This window comes from Chenopodium quinoa, unplaced genomic scaffold (genome assembly GCF_001683475.1).
Source record: "Chenopodium quinoa cultivar QQ74 unplaced genomic scaffold, ASM168347v1, whole genome shotgun sequence".
In the NCBI taxonomy this organism is placed as follows: domain Eukaryota; kingdom Viridiplantae; phylum Streptophyta; class Magnoliopsida; order Caryophyllales; family Amaranthaceae; genus Chenopodium; species Chenopodium quinoa.
The window spans coordinates 281,482-305,667 of record NW_018745587.1 but is presented as its reverse complement, the minus strand read 5'-3'; the positions used below and the strand labels follow the sequence as shown (position 1 = coordinate 305,667).

Sequence of the window (24,186 nt, the reverse complement as noted above, 5' to 3'; positions counted from 1 at the left end):
GCGACTGGAGGGCACTGGGGTGAAGCACGTTCCTGCCACCATGCACGATAAGATTGACAGTACGCTGATCACGGCTTTCATTGAGCGATGGCAGCCGGATACAAACTCTTTTCACCTTCCGTTCGGTGAGATGACGATCATGTTACATGACGTCGAGGCCATTCTGGGGATTCGTGTTGAGGGTAAACGACTTTGTGCTGTGGCTGATGCGGATCAGGCAGATTCGCTGGCGGAGTTGTTGGCGGTGGACAGGGCTGCACTGTACACCGAGGCGCTAGGTGTTTGGGAACACGGAGGTGTGAAGATCGCATCTGTGTTGCAGCGGTGTTTGTACCCGAGTGCACGTAGGACGCCCGACGCACAGCTGAGTGCTTATGTTTTTCTACTCCTCGGATGTACCTTGTTTCCGGATAAGAGCGGCGGAAACAAGCTCAGGCCACGCGACATCGTAGAGGCGTGTGACCCCGACAGTGTAGGCCAGTTTTCCTGGGGATCGGCTACGTTGGCGTATTTGTATCGCCAACTAGGATTTGCGAGTCGGGCTGACGCGGCAGGTATCACTGGGTGTCTGACTCTATTGCAGACTTGGATATACGAGTATTTTCCTGCATTGCGACCACATCGTGACCCAGTTCCTATTGATGAGGGGATGTCGCGTGCTTGTGCGTGGAGTCCGCGCTCGGAGAAGAAGTCCGTTGACCGCCTCCGATCGATACGGTTATTGTTGGACAGGCTGTCCCCCTTAGAGGTAACGTTTATTTATAGAGTCTACATTTTATTATTTGCACATATTATATTCATGTTATTATATTTTATATGTTGTAATTGTACAGGTGAACTGGATGCCTTTCGGCCCGAACCCTAGTGTTAGGGTACCCAGGACCCTGTACACGGGACTCATTCAGTATCGTGACATCGTCGAAGCGTACATGCCCCAGCGTTGTCTTCGCCAGCTTGGATTTGTCCAAGTTGTCCCTCCTCCCCCGGCGTGCCCGATGAAGGCGGTCCGACCTGCATCGTCGAGGGAGTACGTCGTGGAATGGCCGGATATCATGACCGGGACGTGGGACCAGTTTCCGATGGTGGCTCGATTATGGACAGCGGAGTTGCAGCGGCCTCCCTCTGGGGTTACTCCCATGTGTGACCATTACTACATGGAATGGTTCAACCGGTATTCGCACCCGAGGTTGATCGCTGATCTCGACCACAGCGATGATGATTATGTGCCACCGCCTACTGCCACGGAAGCGGTATGTCTTTTATTATATTTATCGTTGTCTTTTAATTAAGTTTTATTTGTTGTTATTGTATTTCATCTTCTGTTTTTTGTTGTATGCAGTGGATGGGAAAGATAATGCAAGACGTTCAGAAACTCTCTCTTGAGAAGGACAACATGAGTGCAACAGGGAGAGCTGTTGTTGATAGTCTGGAACAGACCCTTGCGCAGTGGGAGTCGTCGTCGAGGAGGGATTACTGATGGTTATTGTATTTTTATTTATAGAGCATTATGTTGGACATTATGTTGTAAAATTGTAACATTTTAGATTGTTCTTTTAGCTTCCAACTTAAACATATTATCAGTGCTGTTTTTTAATTTTGATATAACCGTTCGTGGATCCGCGCAACTTACCCATGCAACATATAGAATGCAGTAAGCAATACAATATAAAATATTAATGTTCTCATTAAAAGAGCAACGTACAAATAAGATTACAAATAAAGAATGTAAACAAGAAAAACTAAAATGCAGCTAGGGTGTTCCATTCGTGGATCCGGTCATTATATAGCGCATCCCAACCCTCTACGCTCGTTGTGCGAATGTTGTACCACCGAGGTATAATCGGTGGCACCGGAAAATCGGTTGACATGTCTAGTCGGATGAAATGTCTGTATGACGACCCAAGAAACGCAATAGCTAGCTCTCTGACCGGTGTGGTGACAGTCTCACGCGACCGCCAAGGGAGAACCGTGGTACAAGAATAATAAGCTTGACTATGCACTCCCAGGCCGAAATGCATGACTGCGCATTTGTAAATGTTTGCAACGGCAAACAGATCTAGGGGCGCGTCAAAATAATGATTTTCGCCGCAAGGTCCACCTCCCCACCGGATACGCCGGAGAGCGCCATCCAAGTCATCCTGGTACACATGACGATAAACATTTCGGTTAGAGGCAATTTCGCTGTACATCAACTCACGCACCAAACCGTAGTTGTCTTCGCCCATTTGAAAAACATCAGCCACGACCCGGAATCTGCAGTTACCATCTCCGATTACATCATTCCACCCTTCCACATACGACATGATGATCGCAGGTATCCTTTCCTTGTACGGAAACTGATCAACATCGTTTCTTCCTATTCACCAAATAATTAATTATAGACAATTAAGAAGACAGGAGTAACACTTTAAAACTATGTGCAATAAAAACAACCAAAACGTACCAGTTCTCAGGGGCATATTCACAGACGATGAAGATTGACTACGACTAGATGACGATGTCCGACCACGAGAACGACCACGACCAAGACCACGGATATACTCAAACGCACTCCTGTTCCACCGTTGTCGACCTCGAGGACGGTCAACTCCTTCGGGTTCCTCATAATCTAAGTTAGACGGGTGGAACATGTCATGAAGCACATGAGTAGCGTCACGAATAATAGAAGGATGGCTGGAGGACACTCGGTCGTACATCGAACGGAACTGCTCCAACTCTTCCTGTTCACGGTTAAATGTATTTTAGCAGGCTTCACTTGAGCATCACTCATTTCTTTCACAACTAGTTTCGCAGCAGGACTTAAGCCGCTCAGTTGTCGATGACCCTCTTCATATACTATCATCTCATGGTTATGATACCCCCATTTAGAGTAACCTATCACTTCCCAACCGTCACGACTCCGTAGTTGTCGAACCTTTACTCTGAACTCACACCCACAACCTTTCCGCTTTGTGTCAAACCGAGTGGCTGTACGAAAATCTCTTTCTTCTCTTTTGCGATAACGGTCACATCTCAAAATGCGATCCATTCTACCATCCCGTTGAGATTTATGAGTTGCTACTACCAAGCAAAATCCAGCTGCAATTGCAACCTGTTTTGCCCAATCAATCGCCTGTTGAGCTTCTTCGAATGGACCATCATGTCCAAATATCTCACTGTAATCATTTCCGTCTCCACCATATTCCTGCATCAATTATATATTACAATAAATACATTTAACGGATAATACATTTAATTTCTATATTTCCACATAATTAACACAAAAAAAACATAATTATATATAATCAAACTTAATTTTTTTAAAAACCCAATTCGAATTTTCAAACTAAATTTAAAAATATACCAATTCGAATTTTCAAATTTAATTTTAAAAAAACCTATTTCGAATTTTCAAATTTAATTTACAAAAAACCCATTTTGAATTTTTTTAAAAAATCATTTTCGATTTTTTATTTTCACAAAAAAATTAAATAAAAAACAACAACAAAATCAAAAAGGAAAAAATAAAAATTAATTATTAAAGGTGGCGTCTGCCAGGGCTGCCACACCCACTGGACTGGCGCCTGGCAGGGCCGCCTCACCCAGTGGAGTGGCGCCTGGCCAGGACGCCGGTCTGGTGGTCTGGGCGTCTGGGCTGGCCGCCACTCTGGTGGTCTGGGCGTCTAGCCTGGACGCCACTCTGGTGGTTCTGGCGTCCGGCTTGGACGTCCAGGCTACGGTTTGGGCGTCCACCCTAGGCGCCGTAGCCACTACGACGGTAAACCGTGAATTTTAGCGGTCACTTACCTCGTTTTCCGTCGACGACGACGTACTTCCGGCGTCCCCCGCATCTCCGGCCTGCCATCCGGTCTCCCCCGACGAGCCAGTACGGCTCCACATTTTTTACACCGAGATTATCTCAATTTTAGCAAAAGGGCATAATGGTCAAATCATAACATATTTGTGGGCTTTATATGGTAAATTGCGGGCGATGTTTAGCGTTTCACTAAGTCCATTATTGATTTGAGCAAGAAACGAGAAAAGAAAAGAATAAAATATTTAAAAAAAAAAAAAAGAGTGAATCAAAGAAAGAAAAAAACAGTACTCTTGTTAAAATAAAGAAGCTCAGATCCCGAAAAAGTGACAATAAGGACTATTACTCCTTCCGTCGGTCCGTCCCCAAAACTTCGACTCTTTTGGGTGAATTCACGGTTATTAAGAAACTTAAATAAAAAAAAAATATTAACATATTAAAAAGATAAAATTACATAAGATTTGTAAAAAAGTAGAGAAATAAAGTATTAAAAATACATGAAAAAACAAAATTTTAAATGAAAAAGCTATTTTTGTACAAATATTATTGTAAATTGATGGATATTTTAATGTAAATGGGTCGATCATTTTGGGACTAAAATTAAGTCAAAAGGATCGAAGTTTTTGAGACGGAGGGACTACAATGTTCCTCATGGTGCACGAGGCAAACAGCTACCTCTACTACCATAAAAGAATGAAGGATAACTCAATTTATTTTCCCACTGCACTTAGAATCAAATCTACACAAAAAATCAGTATAGTTTTATCAATTTTACAGAATGCAGAATCATATACTATCAACTAAATTCGTTTCAGAATGTTTGGTTAAACCTAAATTTGATGAAACCATTTACGAATTAACAAAACAGCCCTACTTTTTAACCCCTCTTGATCTAGTCATGCTTTTCAAAAATCCCATTCAAAAGGGCCTTCTTTTTACTACCCTAAATACCACTAATGATACTACAACAAATGTTGTCTCTCATTTGTTTGAGAAGCTCAAACACTCACTCTCCCATGCCCTAGTCCATTTCTACCCGTTAGCGGGTCGTTTAACAACGCAAAAATATCCCGAGGAGAATGCTTGTACGATCTCCATCGATTGCACCGAGGGTGGCCTTGGAGCGAGGCTCATTCGTGCTGCCGCCCTTGGCCTCACCGTGTCTGATATTTCTCTCGTCTACTGAGGTCTCTAAAGACGAGGTTCCATCTTTTTTTGATCTAGGTGAAAAATGGAATAATTATGATGGTCATACAAGAGCTCTACTATCAATTCAGGTAACAGAACTCCTAGATGGTGTGTTCATTGGGTTTAGCATGAACCATTGTGTAGGAGATGGCACCACTTTTATCCATTTTATCAATATGTTGTCTGAAATATTTAATTTTGATGGTGATCTTGCTAGTGTAAAGGAGGTTGTACAAATCTCACGTCCACCCATCTTTAATTATAAGCCATGGAATGTTAATAAGCACGATAACAAAGATGTTACGGTCATTAAATTTCCGTATCTTAATTTTGATCAATATTTAGACGGTGATAATAATTATGAATCTGAACGATTAAGTGAGAGAATCTTCCACTTCTCATCAACATCAATGGCAAAACTTAAAGCCGAGGCCAATCAACAATGTGGGACAACTCATAATGTTATATCGTCTTTTCAAGCCTTAAGCACGCTTGTATGGAGGTCCATAACGAAGGCTCGAAACTTGCCATTGGATCAGCCAGCCATATGCATCATAGCTGTGAATGCTCGCCCTCGGCTTAACCCACCCCTTTCGGATGACTACGTTGGGAACTTTATTAGTGGAGTTCATGGAGCTTGCAAGGTGGATCAGTTATTGGGCCATGATTTGGGCTGGGCTGCAATGAGTTTAAATAAATCAATTACGGCCCATAAAGAAGAACAGGTACTTGCTTTTTTTAAAAGGTTTATCGATGCCCCAAAAGTCATGGCTCCCTCTAAAGGAGTGGATCCTTTAGGAGCGAACAAGGTTTTGTTTGGAGGGTCGTCGAGGTTTGATATGTATGGACCTCAATTTGGGCTAGGACGAGCTTTGGCTGCTCGTGTCGGGTTTGGAAAGAATGAAGATGGAAAGGTAGATGCAAACCCGGGATGTGAAGGAGGAGGAAGTGTAGATTTGGAAATGTGTCTTAAACCTGAGGTTATGGCAGCCCTTGAAACTAATGAGGAGTTCATGTGCTATGTAACATCAACCTAAAGAAACTGCTTTACTTTCAACAGTAATCGAGTCTCATTTCCTTGCAACAAAGTGGCTGATGCTATATTGCTATGTTGTCTATCCTTTTATTAGTTTGATTTTTGGTTTTACTTTACTCTTAAGTGAGATTTCTCTTAAGTGAGGTTTTACATGTGATTGTATGTTATTTCTAATCTATTAAATTTTGGTTGAAGTTTTGGGCTTTAAAATAGGTTCTCAGTTGTGAAAGTTAATCATTGTTTCAAGTTTTATTTTTAGGAAAATTTGCAAATTGCAGATATTTAAATAAATGAATAAATTTGCAAATTGCAGTCCAAAATTTCGTATAAATTATAGCCCGATTTAATGTTTTTTATCACTTTACATGTCGAAAAATCTTCAATTAAGGTTTTAGGGGTCATTTTAGGCCTTAAGGAACCGAAACAATAACGCAAGTGTATCATTTTTACAGTTTCCCACAAATCGATACATTTTTGTTACGCAAAACGAGACATTTGCGTTATTCTTTTGCTAATTTTGAGTTCAATTCGGATCCGTAAGAACTAAAATAGCCCGTAAAACCTTAATCAAAGATTTTTCAACATGTAAACCGATAAAAAAAGTTAAATCATGCTGCAATTTACAATTTATACGAACTTTTGGGTTGCAATTTGCAATTTTTCTTTTAAATGGCTGTAATTTGCAAAATACGAATTTTAAATGGCTATAATTTGCAAATTTTCCTTATTTTTATTTAAAATCATAACTTATTTCGTGCAGGCAGTAAACAATACAGAAAATGGGAAACTCAGTACTAGTACAATAAAATGATAAGAGGTTGGTTTTGGAAGTGTTACTTCAGAATGTTGGCATATTATTATGAATGACGGGGGGCTAATTGAAGGGGCAAAGTGGTTTTCACATCTATTCTATTAATCAACACCCAATAAGTCCATGTTCTCGTCAAAAAAACATGTGAGAATTTACTCCCTATGAGTTGATATATACTCTTATCTTATATACAATACATAATAAACATACAATATTTAACATTAGTTTTACTGAACATTACACAATATAACACCAGAACAAGAGCATCTTTTTGTCACGCAGGAACAATTATCAATAGATTCGGATAAAACTAAGCTTACAGCATCCCGCTTCCTAGTTGTCCTGATGCTGCTATATATGCAGTAAAAATTTACTGGGGATAGGCCCACACAATGGAAGGTAATAGCAAGCATCCAAAGCACGCAGAACTAACCTGATCAATCCTATAATCCCTATTATATACTTGCATCATAGATTGCCAGAAGATATTTGTCTATGTATGATCCTGCTGTCCTGCATGTAAATCAGCATTATCAGAATAAATAAAACCGAATGCATGTAAATCAACATTATCAGAATAAATAAAACCGAATGCTTAATCTATAAGCACAAAGGATACAAGTAGAAAATCAAGCATATTTGCATTCTAATTTCTTTTAATCTATAATCATTCTAATGACTAGGAGAAAGGGAAATGAGGAACTTACATTCTACTTCGCATATCAATTTCGGCTCCCAGAAGAGATATATAGTGTTGCAATAGCTTTACAATATAATGAATATATACACTTTAAAGCAGCCCCTTAGAAGCTGCTTGATTTCCCCCAAGAGCTGAAAAACTCTATCATGCGTTCATATATATCTTCCTTTGCATTCACACTCAAGAGAAAATCAACATGGCCATAACTTTCAAGATAAAGAACCTCTTTTTTGCATGGCAACTCCTTGAGAGTGTGTTGTACATCTGTCACATCAGCTAAGGCATCATTGCCTCCATAAGCCATCCACAACGGCAATGACTCTGGAACAAGGCTAAGATCAAATCTGGGGGGTTTTACAGACCCATAAAGTCTCAGATTTTTTAACATCCCATAGTCATACCGGGCAAATGTACCCTGACGGATCACTGCAATCAGAAAATTAAAAATAGCATAATGTCAATTTCTGTAAAGAGTCAAATTTGACATCTTTATAATACTTTCAGTTGACTCTACTCAACAACAGGATAGATTGGATGAAGACAACAGGCTCAATCCTATGTTGCCACGGAACTGAAACAGGGCATGAAAATGTAGAAACAAGGAACCACAAAGCTGCAATTTTCACAGATAAGAGAGGAAGCATATAGATGTATAAATGAAAGCTAAGGGCCCATAACAATTAAAGTCACATTAAAAAAAAGGATGGCCACCCCAAATATAACAACTCGGTGTTACTCGAACAAAGGCTATTCTCACAGAAGAAGACAACAACACCCACCCCCCAGCGGCCTCCAGCCCATCCACCTTAGTATCTGGACACTGGAATTGCACAGGATGTAGAACATAAATCCGAGCTAAGGGAGGAAGTATATGAAACTGTAGATGCAAGTGCTACTAGAAGCCAAAAATATACATAGTACAATTAAAAATAAATTTTCTGTATGATAGATAGTAGAAAAAGCCTTCAGAACACTTACTTTGAAAAAGATGGTTTATGTTTTTGGCTGATGAGGGATGGGGCTCGTATTCAAGGTATAAATCCACCCTTGAGGTGTTAAAGCAGCAATTCTTTCCTGCAAAATGTAGAAATTCTTTTACCTAACGAATAGAGAAAAGAAATTGCACCAAAGAAAAATCAAAGGTAAGGAAAGACAGAGCACATGAGCAATTAAAGATAAAACAGAATGGTAACTAATTACAAGAAAAAGTAGACATTCAATGCAGTAATCCCCCAGCTACCCAAGTTAATGATTTATAAACTCAATCATGATAACAAGAAGCCATACACACAAGAATCACTTGGAGCATTCGGGGGAAAATGATAATCCACCAAGGAGCTGAAATTCGAAGAAAAGTCTAAATCACTAGGAATTGAAAGTCAAGGTGATATAAGTCATATAACAAAACATAACAATAAGAAAATGCTTTCGGTGCTTGATTAGTATAATTTGCATGAGAAGGGAAGAGATGGCACCATGAACAGTGGTGAATATGTCCATTATTGTCAAAGAGATATTCAAACACTAAGGAAAAAGCAGTTAAATCAACTCAAAAGATAATTTTATTAATTGCTTTAATAACCAGAGAATTCTCCTTGAACAATGAAAAGAACTCTTCAGTATGATTAAGGATTATTATAGTACGTCAATATAGTAGACAGTGCCTATGGGAGGAGTAAAAGAACATCCAAGCTCTTCCAGATTTCACTATCAACTTTGACTAATATGACTTCCGCGTAATGCAAGAAGCTATGTTTGCAGCTCTAACATGCTTTTTTCCAGCTTTCCATAGTCCTAGAAGAAGGAAACCAAAAGACTTACCAGTTATAGAAGCCAACAAGTCTTCACAGTCTAGATGGCCATCACATACAGAATCCAAAAGCTGAACTCCTGCATCACTGCATTCATTTACATACAACTTCTAAGGGTGAATATTTTACACATAACCTCAGACTCGGCTTAGGAAAGGAAATTGTTTTACCTCCGAAAGTTAAGTTGATGAAAGCCCATTGCAATTACCATCTGTACGTCCAGGCAGCCACCCATACAAGAAAAAAATAAAATTAATTTTTATATCCTCCAATCCGACATTAATCAAGCAAAGTCTGCATACAAATACTTGGCAAAATTACAAACAATATAAATACCTTGTCAAGGTACATATTAACCATCTGAAGAACAAACGGTGCACTAACATGATCCAAGTATGATATTGGAGAAAGAAGAGCAGCAGCTTCCACCTTTTTCACTATGTCTGGCTGAGTGAAAGCAGCCAAAGACATTATAGTCCCCTGTGCTTCAATAAGTAATGATTGGTTAGCAAACAGGTAGCAAATGCATATGTGCATGGAGCCACAGTTTTGGATCATAGAAAACTCAAAGAAAGTTGAATGGCAGTTAAGCAAATGGAAAAGATTTATCACCTGTGAATGTCCAACAAGGAAAATCTTTGAGCTCGTCTCCTGATACACATACTCAATCATTTCTGCAAGATCAAACAGTGCCAATTCCTCCCAGCTCCAGTCCCAATATGCCTGTAAGGGTAGATGAAAACTCTAATGAGTACAATTTCGGCATAACAAGATCCAAGTCAAAGCACTGACCACGCATACTCATACAGTTCTACTTCTACAACCCTATATAACAAGCAAAAAAAAAAAAAAAAAAAAAAAAAAAAAAAAAAAAAAAAAAAACTACTTATACAGTTCTACAACCCTATATAATTGCATAAGTGCATAACCAAATCAATAGTGAACATCCTATGTACCTTGCTTCTCTCTGAAAGAGAAATATGTCCATGACTCCACCGTGTTCCTCGTACATTACCAACCCACACATCAAATCCACGATCAGCAAGAATGAAACCCAAAGATTCTTCTTTTGAGTTCAAAAACCATGAATCTCCTCCCTGCGTACACAGATATAAGATAGCAAACATCACAAAGTGAAAGGATGATACCAACTACCAAGTTACCAACTTTTCACTTATATATGCATTTTAAAACGATTCTCAAGGCAATATTCTTTGTCATAGAAAGAAAAAACATCAACTTCAACAGAATTAGAAATCAGTGGGATTACAGTATTTAAAAAGAGATAGCAATAATAAAATCTTAAACAAAAACCCCCAAAATTAGCATATCCTTCCATCCTACTTTATTAAGCCATATTTGTACATTAGGAATAATATGGCACACTTCATACCTAGAGCAGTTGTTATGAATTTTCGATATTACTCTGATATATATTTGGCTTTGATCAGCAGTATCACAACAATGTTTTGATGCTTAACCCCATCAGAGTTTATGAATTTCGATTGAATTCCTTACACGTGGCCTTATCGAGTGGGACAGATAAGGTATTATTTACATCTTATACGAAATTGCAAAGTAGATAGCATAGTGTAAAACCTAATCATGCAATATGTCTTTCTTAAATGCAATATTACAAGTTGAAACTTCCTTAATTGGTAAATCAAACTACTACAATCAGCTCAATTTATGTTTCCAGACAATATCAATGGCATTCAATTTCATTAATCTCTAATAATCATTAAACATGAAAAAATAAAAAACCTAATTCAGCGATATGAGACAATAATTCATTATACCAGAAATTAAAAAGGAGGAAATAAAATAACCATAAAAAGTCCATGTTGAAGAAGCACAGGAGGACCTCGTCGCAACCTCAATTGATCCGAAGAAGAAGACGATACACGCTGAAGTGCAAGTACAAATCCATCCTTGGCTTGAACCTGGTCAAATTTCCAACATCACAAAAAATTACCTAAAAAAATTACAAAAATTGGCGGAAGAATTGAAGGAGAGAGAAAGAAAGAGGAGTACGGAGTGTTCGGAGCAAGGGTAGCCGGAGGGAATGATGAGCTCTTCGCAGAGACTTCCGCCGTGAGATGGCCGGCGATGGAGGAGGTGTGCGGCGGATTTGGTGGCGGCGGAGGCGGAGAAGAGGAGAGAGAAAGAGAGGAGTGTGAGTGAGAGTAATGGCAGAGCGAAGGTGAGTGGTGTTGGTGGCATTTTCGCCGACGAGAGAGAGAAAATCAGGGGAAAGAGGTGGCGTGCCGTGATGTAAATGGTCGGGTTTGTGCTTGTATTGTTCACGTGGGATTAAATAAGGCGTGACTTGGAAGCTTGGAGTTGGAAACAAAAACAATCAAATACTGAATTTAAAGTCCATATGATAATTACTCCGTAATGAATTTTATAATGGGAAAACGTATTGCGATGTGTGGTTTACTTACGCGCCTTTTTTTTTATAAAAAGTAAGGAGAAAGTCTTATCAAGTCGAAATCTCTTATAGTAGCGCAAGTTAACTTAGGGGCGTTTGGTTCATTAGGGAAGTGTAAATTCCCATGAAATTTCAATTTGCGGGAAATAAATTCCATCATCAAAATCATGGGAATTCAACAAATTTGTTTGGTTAAAAATGGAGCAAGTAAATTTCCATGGGAATTTCAACTTACCAGGGGGGTAAGGTAAGTGAATTCCCATGTTTTGTGGGAATTCAAAATTCCCATGAATTTTTTATTACCCCCATTTTCACTTTTTTGTGTCAACCAAACAAGAGGGTGAAAATAAAATTCATGGAAATTTTGACTTCCCACAAAATTTTTAGCCAATCAAACAAGGCCTTAGTTTAAGCAAAGGGCAAGACCGTTTAGGATTAGGAAAAAGGGTAAGGAATCTCTGTCATAAAAATGCCGCTAGTTGGTTTTGATCCATAATGTGCAAATTGTACCATTAGGACAAGTTTTAGTGTTTTACTTGATCATTTATAGGCTCCTTCGGTGTGAAACTATGGATCGGTTAGTCTATTGTCCACTCGAGAGTACATATTCTATGTTTGATTGTTGGGGTTTCGTACACAACTATTCATAAAAAATGCAATATACGATAAAGGATAGACATTATGTCATATATGAGTTGTCAATTCATACTATTTATTTTCTCTCTATCTAATTATCCATGCTCGTACTTTTTTCTCTACTAGTCGTTGGAGCACGCGCAAATGAGTGCTCCTCCGATGACAAGATAAGTAATATTCGTGGTTGTGTTCAGTTTTTGTGATATTCGTGGTTGTGTTCGGATTTTGTGATATTCGTGGTTGCGTTCGGGTTTTGTGATATTCGTGGTTGTGACGGGTTTTGCATTAGTAAGGACACATGAATTTACAAGTCATAATAAGAAGTAGTGATAAAGTTTTTACGGAGAAATATTTATAGAAAAACAATTTTAAAAGTACAGTTTTCTAGAATTTGTTAGAACTTAAAGATTTTTTAAAAAATTATACAATTATTTTAGATATTGTTTCTGAACGCAATATGGTTTCTTATGGAGTAGCTTAATTATTAACAAATAACTCGTCTTAAAATGATTATGATAATAAGGAGCAGTAATAAGGAAATACAATTTTAAAGGTTAAAGTTCTGTAAAACGGATTAAATGCAAAGCATATGAAAGAATTGTATATTTCTTTGTTATCAGTCTACATAATTGGTGTGATCTAAACTTCTTCAAAGCTTGTTTTGTATTTTTATATTTTTTCTTCGAGTTGAATGTTGAATTTTAGTACTATTTTTATCTTCGAAATTTGTTTTCCCTAAGTGAATATATGATCTAATTTAGGCAAAAGTTACTGTATTCTTCCCTTGGCCTTATCTCCTTGTTTTTTTATTTTTTATTTTGTTAAATAAAATATCTCCTTGCCCTTCTTTTTCTCAACTCCCCCCTCTCTTTCTTTCTATCTCTCTCCCTCTCGTATGTGATGAGTGTCATTTTGACATTTATTTTCTAGTTATGTTCCTAGATTTTTATGTTAATTCCTTTAAAATTTAATGTCTTTATTAAGGTTTTTGATATTTTATGACTTATTTCTCCTTTGTGTGTTTTCATACATTATTGAGGTCATTTTGGAAGATAAAAAGATGAACAAAATAAAGGGATTCAATGTCTTAGAAAAGAAACATAATATATGCAAACTTAAGGAAATATTACGTAAGAATCCAACACGTTCTACCTTAAGGTTGAAATCATTTCTTAAATATGTTATCAATCAAATTAATTTTCTATACAAATTACATTATTGATTTTTTATCACATGAAATTGACAATTAATTGACCATCTTTTTTTCCCCCTCCCTCCCTCCTTTTCTTTCCTTTCCTATCTTATGAATTCAAAATTTATAAAGTTATGCTTTATTTGCATTTCCCCCTTTCTCAATCATTCTCCTGTCTCTTTCCATCTTTTGTTACATTGCATCACTTATGTTTTCCAAATTTTAAAGCCTTTTTAAAAATATTGTTTTTTTTTTCAATTTCTAAATCTTTTCAAAAGTATTGTACTTCCTCCGTTCTTTTTTACTTGACCCGCTTTGACTTTAATTTTACACTATTTGACAGTCTTTTGTGAATGATATGTAAGGAAAAATATATTCATATGATATCTTTTTTAATTCGTCTCAATAAGTACTATTGTAATATACAACTTTTATAATTTTACTTATAAAGAATTAAAGTTATTGATCGCTTAAGTTTAACATTGGCAAGCGTAATAAAAGAAACAGATCAAGTAAAAAAAACAGAGGAAGTATATCTTTAATTCATTCGGTTAAATAGAATCTTGTGTTTGCACTTAACTTTTTTGAAAGTGTTTACATTTTTTATATGCAAGTATGTAACGTTGATGCAAATGAAGGAGCATAGAAAAAAAGTATGAGCAAGTAATCTAAAGTTCTCACATGCATTAGAGCCATTACTGTCACCCTATCTCAACACGTGGTTGCACTTTATATGGTGTCATAACCATTAAAATCAACGATCACGTGCGGTCCCCTAAATCATCAAAAAGCTTTAAAGATACACTTGATAATTTATTAGGAGCTAATTGAAAAGGCCATTATAAATATAAGTTTTCTTTATATCCTAAATTTTACTTTAGACAAGGCCTTTAGGGTTTGTTCTATTCACCTGATTTTCAATGATCTTAACTTTATCTGAACTTACATAAACTTATTAGACCTTATTTTAGTTGTAATTTGTACTTGAATAACCCTTATCAAAACTTATTACATCTGAAATAAGTGAAAATAAGATAAACAAAACAAACCCTAAAATATGTTCTCTCACTAACAGTTTTTAAGAAACCATACTGCACTATTCAAATTTCCAAGTACAAACACCTTAAAAAAAAAATAAAAAAATAAAGTACGACATCTTCAAAGAATCCACGCAGACTTAAATAAGTGGTTTTGGCTGCTTCCAAGCCAAAAAAATTATCATTAATCCTGTAAAGAGATTTCAGTTAGATTAATTCCACCAAAGCACAATCATGTTAAAATTTTTAAAAAAAATCATCATTTCAATATTTGCCATCTTATACAGTAAATCAGTCACTTGTATTTGACCTACCACTTATTTTGAAGTGATGAACTCAAAAAACGTATTCTAAACAACAAACACTTGTAGTTGCATGCATCAAACACCATCAATCAATCAGTACAATATCTTTATGCCAAATGAAAATCAGAATAGATAAAAATATACATTCATCATGGACAATCCATCAAAAAAGATACCTTCACAGAGGGCATCTTGTTATTAACTAAGAAACCCTATAAACAACTATAAGAGCCTCTTCTCCCAATTTCTTTCCCAACACAAAATCATCCTGATACAAAAAAGAACTAAAATTGAATATGTTAGCATAGAAACCTAAGCAATTAAAATATTTTTGTACTGGATGTACTTATTTGTTTGGTCACTACAAGAAACTTTATGAGGTCCATATGGCTCTCAATTCTTTACCAACCTCTACTATCCAAAGTCAAATGCCTATCATGCAATTATTAACACAATATACGATTCAAGATAGCTCTCACAAAGACAGCAGTACATCACAACACAAATTCATAAAGATATTTCTCCATATTTTTAGTAACAGAACCTAGATGAGAGTATCAGTATGCCAACAAAACAAAAAAGAAAAAATTATAGGGCATTGTCCAATTATGCTAAATTTGTGACCTTCCATCACATCTCAATAGCCTCAATAAAAATACAATCCAATCAAGGAACATATACTCCAAACCAACATGAAAAAAAGAAAATGAAAGTCGACGCCTAAAATACATGTCATTTATTTCCAATACTCCAAAAGGACGTCTCGACCATTCAAAAAACCCAACAGCCAATGACATTGGAAAAGAAGAAAAATCACAAAAAATCATGGAACATACACATATAGCCATAATATTTCAAGGTAGTTCTGAAATTCATCAATCGAATGAAATTTGGTGACACATCCAAGGCAAAGGCCTATATGAGGGATATGGAACAGGAAGGCTTAATGTTATTTGGTATTCTGGGTATGAGTATGCAGACAACATTCATTTGCTCTCGGTTATATGACAACTAAATCAGTATCAATATGGCCAGTATAGCATATGCATGGACATAGTCATTAAGTCACTAATACATTAGACATATAAGTAAGCTACGAAATTTAACAATCCCTATTAGAGATTCTATGAATTAACGTTAACAAACAGAAGAATATAGAAACAGATTTCATAAACAATTAAGGTATGCGGCACCAAAAACAATTGTAACAATAATAGTAGTATCGATCAATCAGATCCTTACTCCCTCTATCTCATTATTAGAGTCCCCTTTCTAACATTTATTACTCTAATAAAGAGACGTGGGAGTATATCATAATCACAGAGAATTCGCATTGTAAGCTATACGAAAACAGTGAACAAATAGACTCGAAACTTAATAGTAAACCATGATATATATTTGAGCTACAAAAAAATCAAATACAGTGAAGTGATAACCTGAAACGGATGATAAATAGGAGCTTAGCCTCTAGGTCGACGTAGAATCCACCCTTCAATTTAGTCTCCCTTCTGAGACAGATCAATTCCCTCTCCTAATTAACAATAAACAAGGCTAATCAGAAACTTAATCATACTAAATAACCATACACCAAGAACAAACACCACAAATAATACCCCTTTGTTGCACATAATAGTTAACGGAGGTAGTATATGATTAATTTATTAAAAAGATAAGTATTGTTAAACATTTAAAAGACATGTAATTTCTAGAACAATTGACATAGCAAGAAGAATCAAATCAGAGAGCTGACTTTTATCAAGTTTATTAATACAATAATTTTTTAAGACAAAATATTATTCTATTAAGACATTTTTATGATTTAATTTCTCCTTTTAATACAAAGAAGTTATGAATAGAAGGTTAGAATCATGAAAGAATATATGCTTGTTGCTAGTGGGATCAACAATTTTAACATACTTTCGGCAAATAAATAATCTTAATTAAATTATTATTCCTGATGCACTTTCTTGCTGAATTCTGTGTAATTAATTAATGTGATCAAATTTACTACTGTAGTTAGTGATCAGCTTCCTGATTTCAACTCTCTTCTTCTTCTGAACATCCTGATCCTCCTTCTTGGCCAAAGTCCATTCTTCCTCCCTCTTCTGCTTTTTCAAAACTGACTCCGGTACAACAACTTTGGTAGCCTCCTCACCCATTTCTGCTTAACAAAAGTACTAATCAATCATCCATTGAAACCAAAGCCAATTACTCAAATCATATAGCCTATAATTAAGCATCTGAAAACACTAAAACCAAATCAGCTCCTCCATTTCATATCAATTGCAGATTACACATCCCAAACCAATGCATCATTAAAATTACATGTGTAAGCCATAATCCAAACAATTTGTTACACAGAACACAAATTTATCACCACAATTTGAATATTAACCACAAAAATATATTTAATTTAAGCTATTACTTGACATATTTATACTAAAAACAAATAAAATTCAAAACTTTCCCACATTTTATTAAAAAAAACACAACATACTCCAAATTTTTCGCAGGAAAGGAAGTTAAATCAGTCAACATTCAAATAAAAGGAAAAAACTAATTAAAGAGCTGAACATTCTAACAATTAGAACACGAGAGTGAAAGAAGAGAGAATCAAACCTGGAGATCAAAGAATCATCAAATAACCTCTCAAGCTTCTTCAATGGAGAGGAAAGTCCAGGAGTTGCTTCAGTGGAGGGTTGGAGAAAGCTCATAAGAGAAAGGAGAGAGAGAATTGTACCTAGAGATCAACAATTCAACCACGAATCAGACAATTCATCCCAAAAGAACGATAAATCACTCCAATTCAACCCAAAAAACGAAAGCCAAAAAGCAGAAACAAATCGATCAAATAAACCCCAAAATAATCAAAAACCAATCGAACAAATAAAGACAAAAAATCAAAAACAAATCGATCAAATAAACCCCTAAATAATCGAAAACCAATCGACCAAATAAAGCCCAAAAATCGAAAACAAATCGATCAAATAAACCTCAATAAAAACGAAGCGATTTCGCACAAATACACCCATCGTCGAAAGTCATCTTCCACAACCTCAGACGCTGAGAAGAATCAAAGCCCCATCGTCGAAAGGGATGATCGATGATCTTGAGCGAGGTACTGCATTTTTCTCTCTCTAGGTTTCTCTCTCCTTTCTTAATCAAATGCTCTGACCCTTTCCTTCTGAGATGAAAACAGAGAGGGAAGTCGGTGTAGAATCAGGGGGCCCACTATCAATTACAGCTATCACAGAAGGCAATTGATTAAGAAAGGGCAATTTGGGCAATTCATTAATTGTAAGGGCATCTATGTAATAGCACCAGAAATTACTATTCATAAGCTACAATAGCTACTTTTGCATTTTTATAATGGTTATATGGATATGGATTAGAGACACTTTTATTTTCTCTCTATCTAATTATCCATGCTCATACTTTTTTCTCTATTAGAGACACTTTTGGATGAAGCTTCTTTGATAGGTTGACCTAAGGTTCTAAGTTTCCAATGCTATATACTCTGTGAATTTGTAAACCTGAGGCTATGACATCAACCTAAGAAACTACGTATACTACATCTATTTTAAATTATTTGCAACGATTGAGAAAGTAGTTTACTTTCGACTTTACACTACAAGAAAAATCTCTTTTCGTAGCGATTATTTCGTAGCGATTGTACATTCGCTACAATATGCAAGTATGTTTGTGAAATAATTAAGGATGTTGTATCATTTTTACAAACGTTATGGTTTTCCCATATAAAATCGATACGGAAAACATAATAATACATATCAACATTATTTTTACACATTTATATAATTTTGAGAAATCGTAACATTTACTATCGCCACTAAATCCTAAAAATCGATACGAAAAGCCTTTTCAACACTAGATATATAAATATTGTTTGACAAAGAATACATAAAATATGGCATAGCTTATTGGTGAAACATTTAATATAAGAGTTTGAGGTTGTATGTTCGAATCTTGTAAAGATCATACGCATGTTTTTTTTTTTTTTTTTTTTTTGAAGAAAATGAGTTAAACATTTATAGCGATTGTAATCGCTACAATAATCACCACGATTCGATGTAGTTTTTCGTATCGATTATTGAGGCCAACCCCAGCGATATTGAAAACCACTACTAAATTAAGGCTAAGGCAACGGGGGATATTGTATCGAATAATCATTCGTTGGGAAAGCTTTTTGTTGCAATTACAATCGATACTAAAGGTTAAAATAATCGCTACGAAAATGTTATTTTCTTGTAGTATTAATCGAGACTTATTTCTTTGCAACATAGTGGCTAATGCTATGTCGTCTATCCTTTTATTACTTGGAGTTATATTTTACTTTACTCTTTAGTGAGGTTTTACATGTAATTGTATACTACTCCGTATTATTTCTGATATATTAAATTTTGGTTGTATAATTTTGGGTTTTGATGAAATAGGTTTCAAGTTATACTTTTCATGATTTTAAAGGCGCTTCTTAAAATGAGTATATAACTACATATTTATATGCGTTAAAATTATAAAAACTTGATAATAATAATATATACTTCGTATAACATTGTAACGATTGAGGCCCGTAATTAAGCTTCTAATTTCAGTTCAGTTCAGTTCAGCTTCTAATTTCAGTTCAACTTAATTATGGGCCTCAAATTCAGTTCAGCTTAACATTACGGGCCTGATCACTTCAATTTAATTTCAGTTAAGTTCAGTTTCTAATTTCCTCCTCTCATAAAATATTCATTTCAGCTCTATTCAGTTCAGTTTTGCTCAACTCCAATCAATTCAGTTCAGTAAATGTGAATATGCCCTACCTCCATCAATAGGATATATATTTTTTTTTACAACGTCATCAATAGGATATTATGGCCAAAGTTTTAAAGTGACTCCATTATTTACAATGAGGCAAAAAAAGAAAAAATAATAATAAAATAAATAAATAAATAAATAGGGACAAAAGGAGTTAATTAAGTTAATGATTGTTTAGAGAGTTTTGTTGGACTTCAATCTCTATTTCCATGTTGAAGCAAGGGCAATGATATTATTGATATGGTTAGGGTCTGTTCTCATTGGCTGAACTAAACTGAAATGAGCTGAACTAAATTGAATATTTTATAAGAGAAGGAAATTAGGAGCTGAACTGAGCTGAACTAAACTGAAATGAATTTCAACGTATGAGAACAAACCTATCTTTTTGTTTTTTGTTTGTTTTTTTTTTGGGCTATCAAATTATCGTTACTTTCTTCTTGATTATTTTAGTTTGAGACACTTTTGGGATGAATCAAAGATTATCTTATTTGAGTATAGGTTATTGACTTGGATCGGGTTTACCCCATTTCAATACTATTCAGTCTTGTTCTTTTGAGTTACCATGTTCTGCTCTACTTTGCTGAAATTTGCTTAGCATAGTAATAATAGTCTGCTTAAATTTTCTATGCTTTCCTTAAAAGCTCAAAAGAACAAGGCTGAAATACAATTATTATGAAATGATTGAAAATAGAAAGTTTTATCTCCCTCCGTTTTTAAACACTAGCTTTACTTTTCATTTTCGACCGTTTTAAAATACTTGTTTTATTTCCTTATTTGGAAAACTTTCACAATATTATATTAATTTTTCTCAACTAATAGACCAAACATAAATCATACTTCGACACTTCGTATTTTATTAATTTCATATTCTATTTTCTCTATTCTTTCAACTACTTTTGCTTTTTACAATTTTTTATTCTTCCACCTAATTGACTACCTCTGTGCTTTATTATTTTCTCCCAATTTTTTATTATGGACAATGGAGAAATGAAGAAAGTATTTAAAAATGGTGAGGAATAAATACTTAATTTTCCCATGTATGAATTAATTTGGACCAAACACCTCATATTTAGACTTTTTGATTCAAAATATTCTTCTTGGATTGCATTTACTGGGGAAGTAATCATCCAATTTCCTTATTTTCCAACCTCAATCATGCCATTTTTTCTTCCTTTGTAAACTCAACAACCTAGACTCTGTCGCCAACTAATAAGCTTCCGATCAACTCTCCGCCCGGAAAAATGCCGGCATTTGATGAATTCAGGCCACTCGACGAGAAATCACTGGTAGAGTACATTAAAGCAACCCCTAATCTTTCTTCTTTGCTGGGTGTCTCCGATAATTATCAGATCAAAGAAGTTGGCGATGGCAACCTTAATTTTGTCTATATTGTTGTCTCCTCTTCTGCTTCTCTTGTCATCAAGCAGGTTACCCTTCATCTTCTTCTTGCTGTTTATATTTGTTGATATTTGGGTTAAAAAAAATGGAATTTTATGTTAATTCGAGTTAAACTGTTGGAATGATGTTTAATTCTGTATGAAATGTTACTTGGATAGTATGTGGGAATTGTCAAGTGAAATTGTATGTGTTTGCAATAATTTGAGACTTTGAGCCACTATTACAGTGTATTAAGTATTTGATCATGCCTATTATCGTTTAATTTGCATATATAGGAACCATGTAAGAATTTATATCAAAATCACGCGTTAATCAGTATTACTATTGTTTATTTATACTTCGTTTTTATGGTTAACCGGCTGTGAATATCAGATTCTCACTTTCTTGTAAATTATACTTCGTACTTGACTGAAGCATAAATTCCTGAAAAATTAGTAATTATGAAGCACGGAGTATAAATTTATATTCAAGATGTGCCAAAGGGTGAAAGGGTATATCATAGCGTAGGATTGTGTGTACAATTTTAATTCAAATTAATTTTGTAAATCATTTGCCTAATTGGAATGTGCTTATCACAATTGACTATGTGGTTTACAATTTCACATATCAATTCTCTTGTAGGCTCTGCCGTACATACGTTGCATTGGGGAATCATGGCCAATGACTAAAGACCGAGCATATTATGAGGCTAAGGCGTTAAAGGAACATGGTCGATTGTGCCCTGCTCATGTCCCGGAGGTTTATCATTTTGATCGTAACATGTCTTTGATTGGCATGCGCTATTTGGAACCTCCACACATTATTCTGAGGAAGGGTTTGATTGCTGGAGTTGAATATCCATTGCTTGCAGAACACATGGCGGAATACATGTCAAAGACATTGTTTTATACCTCTCTTCTTTATACTACCACAATGGAGCATAAACGTGAAGGTAGTATATTCATGTACTTACTGTTCAACAACATGAAGTTGCAAGTCCAACTCTAGTGTAAAGAGTCATTTTCTAAATGAAAGAAATGGTTTATAAATACTTAAACTGTTAAACCACAACTGATATGTATCAATCTAATGTTATAAGTCGATTCCTTGTTGCTATTTCTCCGTTTTTCAACTATCTTACTACATACTATTATGCTGTATATAATTAAAATTGAAAATTTCTTTTGTTGTGGTCTTAAGTTTAGAAGTTGCTTACTTTTACATGTCATTGTGTTGGCTGAATATTGCCTACCTCATCCACCATTGTGTATTATTTTGGTGATTTTAATCTATGAATTGCTTTGTGGATCAGTTGCTGAATTCTGTGGAAATGTGGAGTTATGCCGGCATACTGGACAGGTTGTATTCTCTGATCCCTATAAAGTATCAGAGTATAACCATTGGACATCTCCTCACCTTGATCATGATGCTGAGGCAGTCCGTGAGGATAACGTTCTGAAGCTTGAAGTAGCTCAGTTGAAATCCAAGTAATCATGCTGTCTAAATCAATAACTCTGTTTTCTTTGCAAAAGAAAGTTCTTTATTGGTAAATGTAAATCTCTTTTAGAATGTGAGTTGATAACATTTCCTTGTGTTACAGGTTCTATGAAAGGGCACAAGCCCTTATTCATGGAGATTTACACACTAGTTCTGTCATGGTTACACAGGATTCGACTCAGGTGATTGATCCGGAATTTTCTTTCTACGGGCCAATGGGGTTTGATATAGGAGCCTTTCTGGGAAATCTTATTTTGACCTTCTTTGCACAAGATGGACATTCAAATCAAGAAAATGACCGAAAGGTTAGTTCAATTATGTAGGAATAGTGGAAGACTTCAACTATTGTGTGCAGCATGTTTCTTTTGCAGATTTGTTTCACCTCAGTGTTATCTTCATTACTTTACATAGCTTGCTGTCTTCTTTTAGTACATTACATTGTGAATCTCCAACCTTTTATTGTTGATTTACTCAAGAGGGAAGAAAAGTTTATCGTTTCTTTTGGTTAACAAGTCATAAGTTTGAAATGTTTAGATCCTGATACTCCTCTCTCACGTGCTTCAGTCTTACAAGAAATGGATCCTCAAAACTCTTGGGGAGACTTGGAATCTATTCCACAATAAATTTATCGCATTATGGAATGAAAATAAGGATGGTCCGAGTGAGGCATATCTTCCACTTATTTATAATAATCCTGATGTTTGGAGACTCGTACAGACAAACTTTATGCAAGAGCTGTTCCATGATTCTCTTGGATTTGGATCCGCCAAGATGATTAGGTGAGTTCAACTTATCAGCATCTTTGATTCTGCTCTTCCCATAGTCTGGTTGTGCTCCTATGTAACAGAACCTTAATTACAGAGTTTTCCTTTATATGGATCACATTCAAGATCTACATCATCTGATGTGTAATTTCGTGATGAACATGAAGTGATCATCTTTTATTTTGCATTAAACAGGAGAATTGTTGGGGTGGTACATGTGGAGGACACGGAGTCAATAGCAGACATTTCCAAACGAGCTGATTGTGAGAGGAAGGCACTCAACTTTGCAAAAATGCTCATGAAAGAGAGGAGAAAGTTTGTGTCCATTGAAGAAGTAATCTCTATCATTGAACATGTTGCTTCATAAGGCTTTCTGATGCTGATGTTTCATAATTCAGCAAGTTGGTTAAAGTGGTTTGGTGGACCAAATATTAATAGCCTTGGATAATGATATGCATACAAATAAGTTGATTATATTGTACCTAGTAGAGTAAGTATTTATTGTATGAAATGAATAATCCTTTTATCAATACAACATTGAGATTTTGGAGTACAAGCCTATTTTTATTGTAATTTTTGTAGTCATAGTATATACTACATCTGTTAAAAGTTATGTGCAACTTTGGAATATTTTATATCTCATAAATAATACTCCAAAGTTGCACATAAAAATTAACGGAGGTAGTACATTTTTATGAATTGTGTAAATTGTTTTGGAAACTGAGTTATTTGAAGTTACATATCTGTCTAAAGGACTACTCAATGCAGAATTTAGCGAAGAACTTAT

At 35.5% G+C, this 24,186-nt stretch overlaps 2 protein-coding genes, 1 long non-coding RNA gene and 1 pseudogene across 10 annotated transcripts; 2 read left to right on the top strand and 2 right to left on the bottom strand.

Moving 5' to 3' along the window:
• The first annotated feature begins 4,499 nt into the window (after positions 1-4,499).
• On the top strand, positions 4,500-6,227 carry LOC110716498 (annotated as a pseudogene).
• A 682-nt stretch (positions 6,228-6,909) lies between these two features.
• Positions 6,910-11,712, bottom strand: LOC110716456 (triacylglycerol lipase 1-like). Of its 3 annotated transcripts, none has more exons than XM_021895078.1 (10): positions 11,374-11,712; positions 11,169-11,282; positions 10,296-10,436; positions 9,952-10,062; positions 9,676-9,819; positions 9,510-9,550; positions 9,350-9,426; positions 8,507-8,602; positions 7,536-7,954; positions 6,910-7,341 (listed from the first exon to the last, which is right to left on the bottom strand). In XM_021895078.1, the coding sequence occupies exons 1-9, from the start codon at positions 11,560-11,562 to the stop codon at positions 7,632-7,634; spliced, it is 1,236 nt and encodes a 411-aa protein (XP_021750770.1). In that variant the 5' UTR covers positions 11,563-11,712; the 3' UTR covers positions 6,910-7,341; positions 7,536-7,631. The 3 variants fall into 3 exon arrangements, with proteins under 3 accessions (XP_021750770.1, XP_021750772.1, XP_021750771.1); XM_021895080.1 differs by having other exon boundaries at positions 6,910-7,336; XM_021895079.1 differs by having other exon boundaries at positions 6,910-7,333.
• Positions 11,713-14,609: 2,897 nt separating this feature from the next.
• On the bottom strand, positions 14,610-18,142 carry LOC110716445. Of its 5 annotated transcripts, none has more exons than XR_002510494.1 (5): positions 17,937-18,138; positions 17,563-17,683; positions 16,861-17,104; positions 16,380-16,474; positions 14,610-14,828 (listed from the first exon to the last, which is right to left on the bottom strand). It is a non-coding gene; the product is annotated as an uncharacterized LOC110716445 (long non-coding RNA). The 5 variants fall into 5 exon arrangements; XR_002510495.1 differs by having other exon boundaries at positions 16,952-17,104; positions 17,937-18,137; XR_002510491.1 differs by having other exon boundaries at positions 16,380-17,104; positions 17,937-18,142.
• Positions 18,143-20,832: 2,690 nt separating this feature from the next.
• Positions 20,833-23,960, top strand: LOC110716504 (methylthioribose kinase-like). Of its 2 annotated transcripts, none has more exons than XM_021895139.1 (6): positions 20,833-21,188; positions 21,781-22,090; positions 22,451-22,625; positions 22,739-22,940; positions 23,353-23,414; positions 23,595-23,960. In XM_021895139.1, exons 1-6 carry the CDS (start codon positions 21,003-21,005, stop codon positions 23,764-23,766), a joined length of 1,107 nt encoding a protein of 368 aa, XP_021750831.1. In that variant the 5' UTR covers positions 20,833-21,002; the 3' UTR covers positions 23,767-23,960. The 2 variants fall into 2 exon arrangements, with proteins under 2 accessions (XP_021750831.1, XP_021750830.1); XM_021895138.1 differs by having other exon boundaries at positions 20,835-21,188; positions 23,200-23,414.
• Positions 23,961-24,186: the final 226 nt, after the last annotated feature.

Coding starts and splice junctions, on each gene's coding strand:
- LOC110716504 (XM_021895138.1), top strand. CDS start 21,003: ATGCCGGCATTTGATGAATTCAGGCCACTCGACGAGAAATCACTGGTA. Junction 21,189..21,780: donor CTTCTCTTGTCATCAAGCAG/GTTACCCTTCAT, acceptor ATTCTCTTGTAG/GCTCTGCCGTACATACGTTG. Junction 22,941..23,199: donor ATCAAGAAAATGACCGAAAG/GTTAGTTCAATT, acceptor CACGTGCTTCAG/TCTTACAAGAAATGGATCCT.
- LOC110716456 (XM_021895078.1), bottom strand. CDS start 11,562: ATGCCACCAACACCACTCACCTTCGCTCTGCCATTACTCTCACTCACA. Junction 10,063..10,295: donor CTCTTTCAGAGAGAAGCAAG/GTACATAGGATG, acceptor CTACCCTTACAG/GCATATTGGGACTGGAGCTG. Junction 9,820..9,951: donor TCCTTGTTGGACATTCACAG/GTGATAAATCTT, acceptor ATTGAAGCACAG/GGGACTATAATGTCTTTGGC.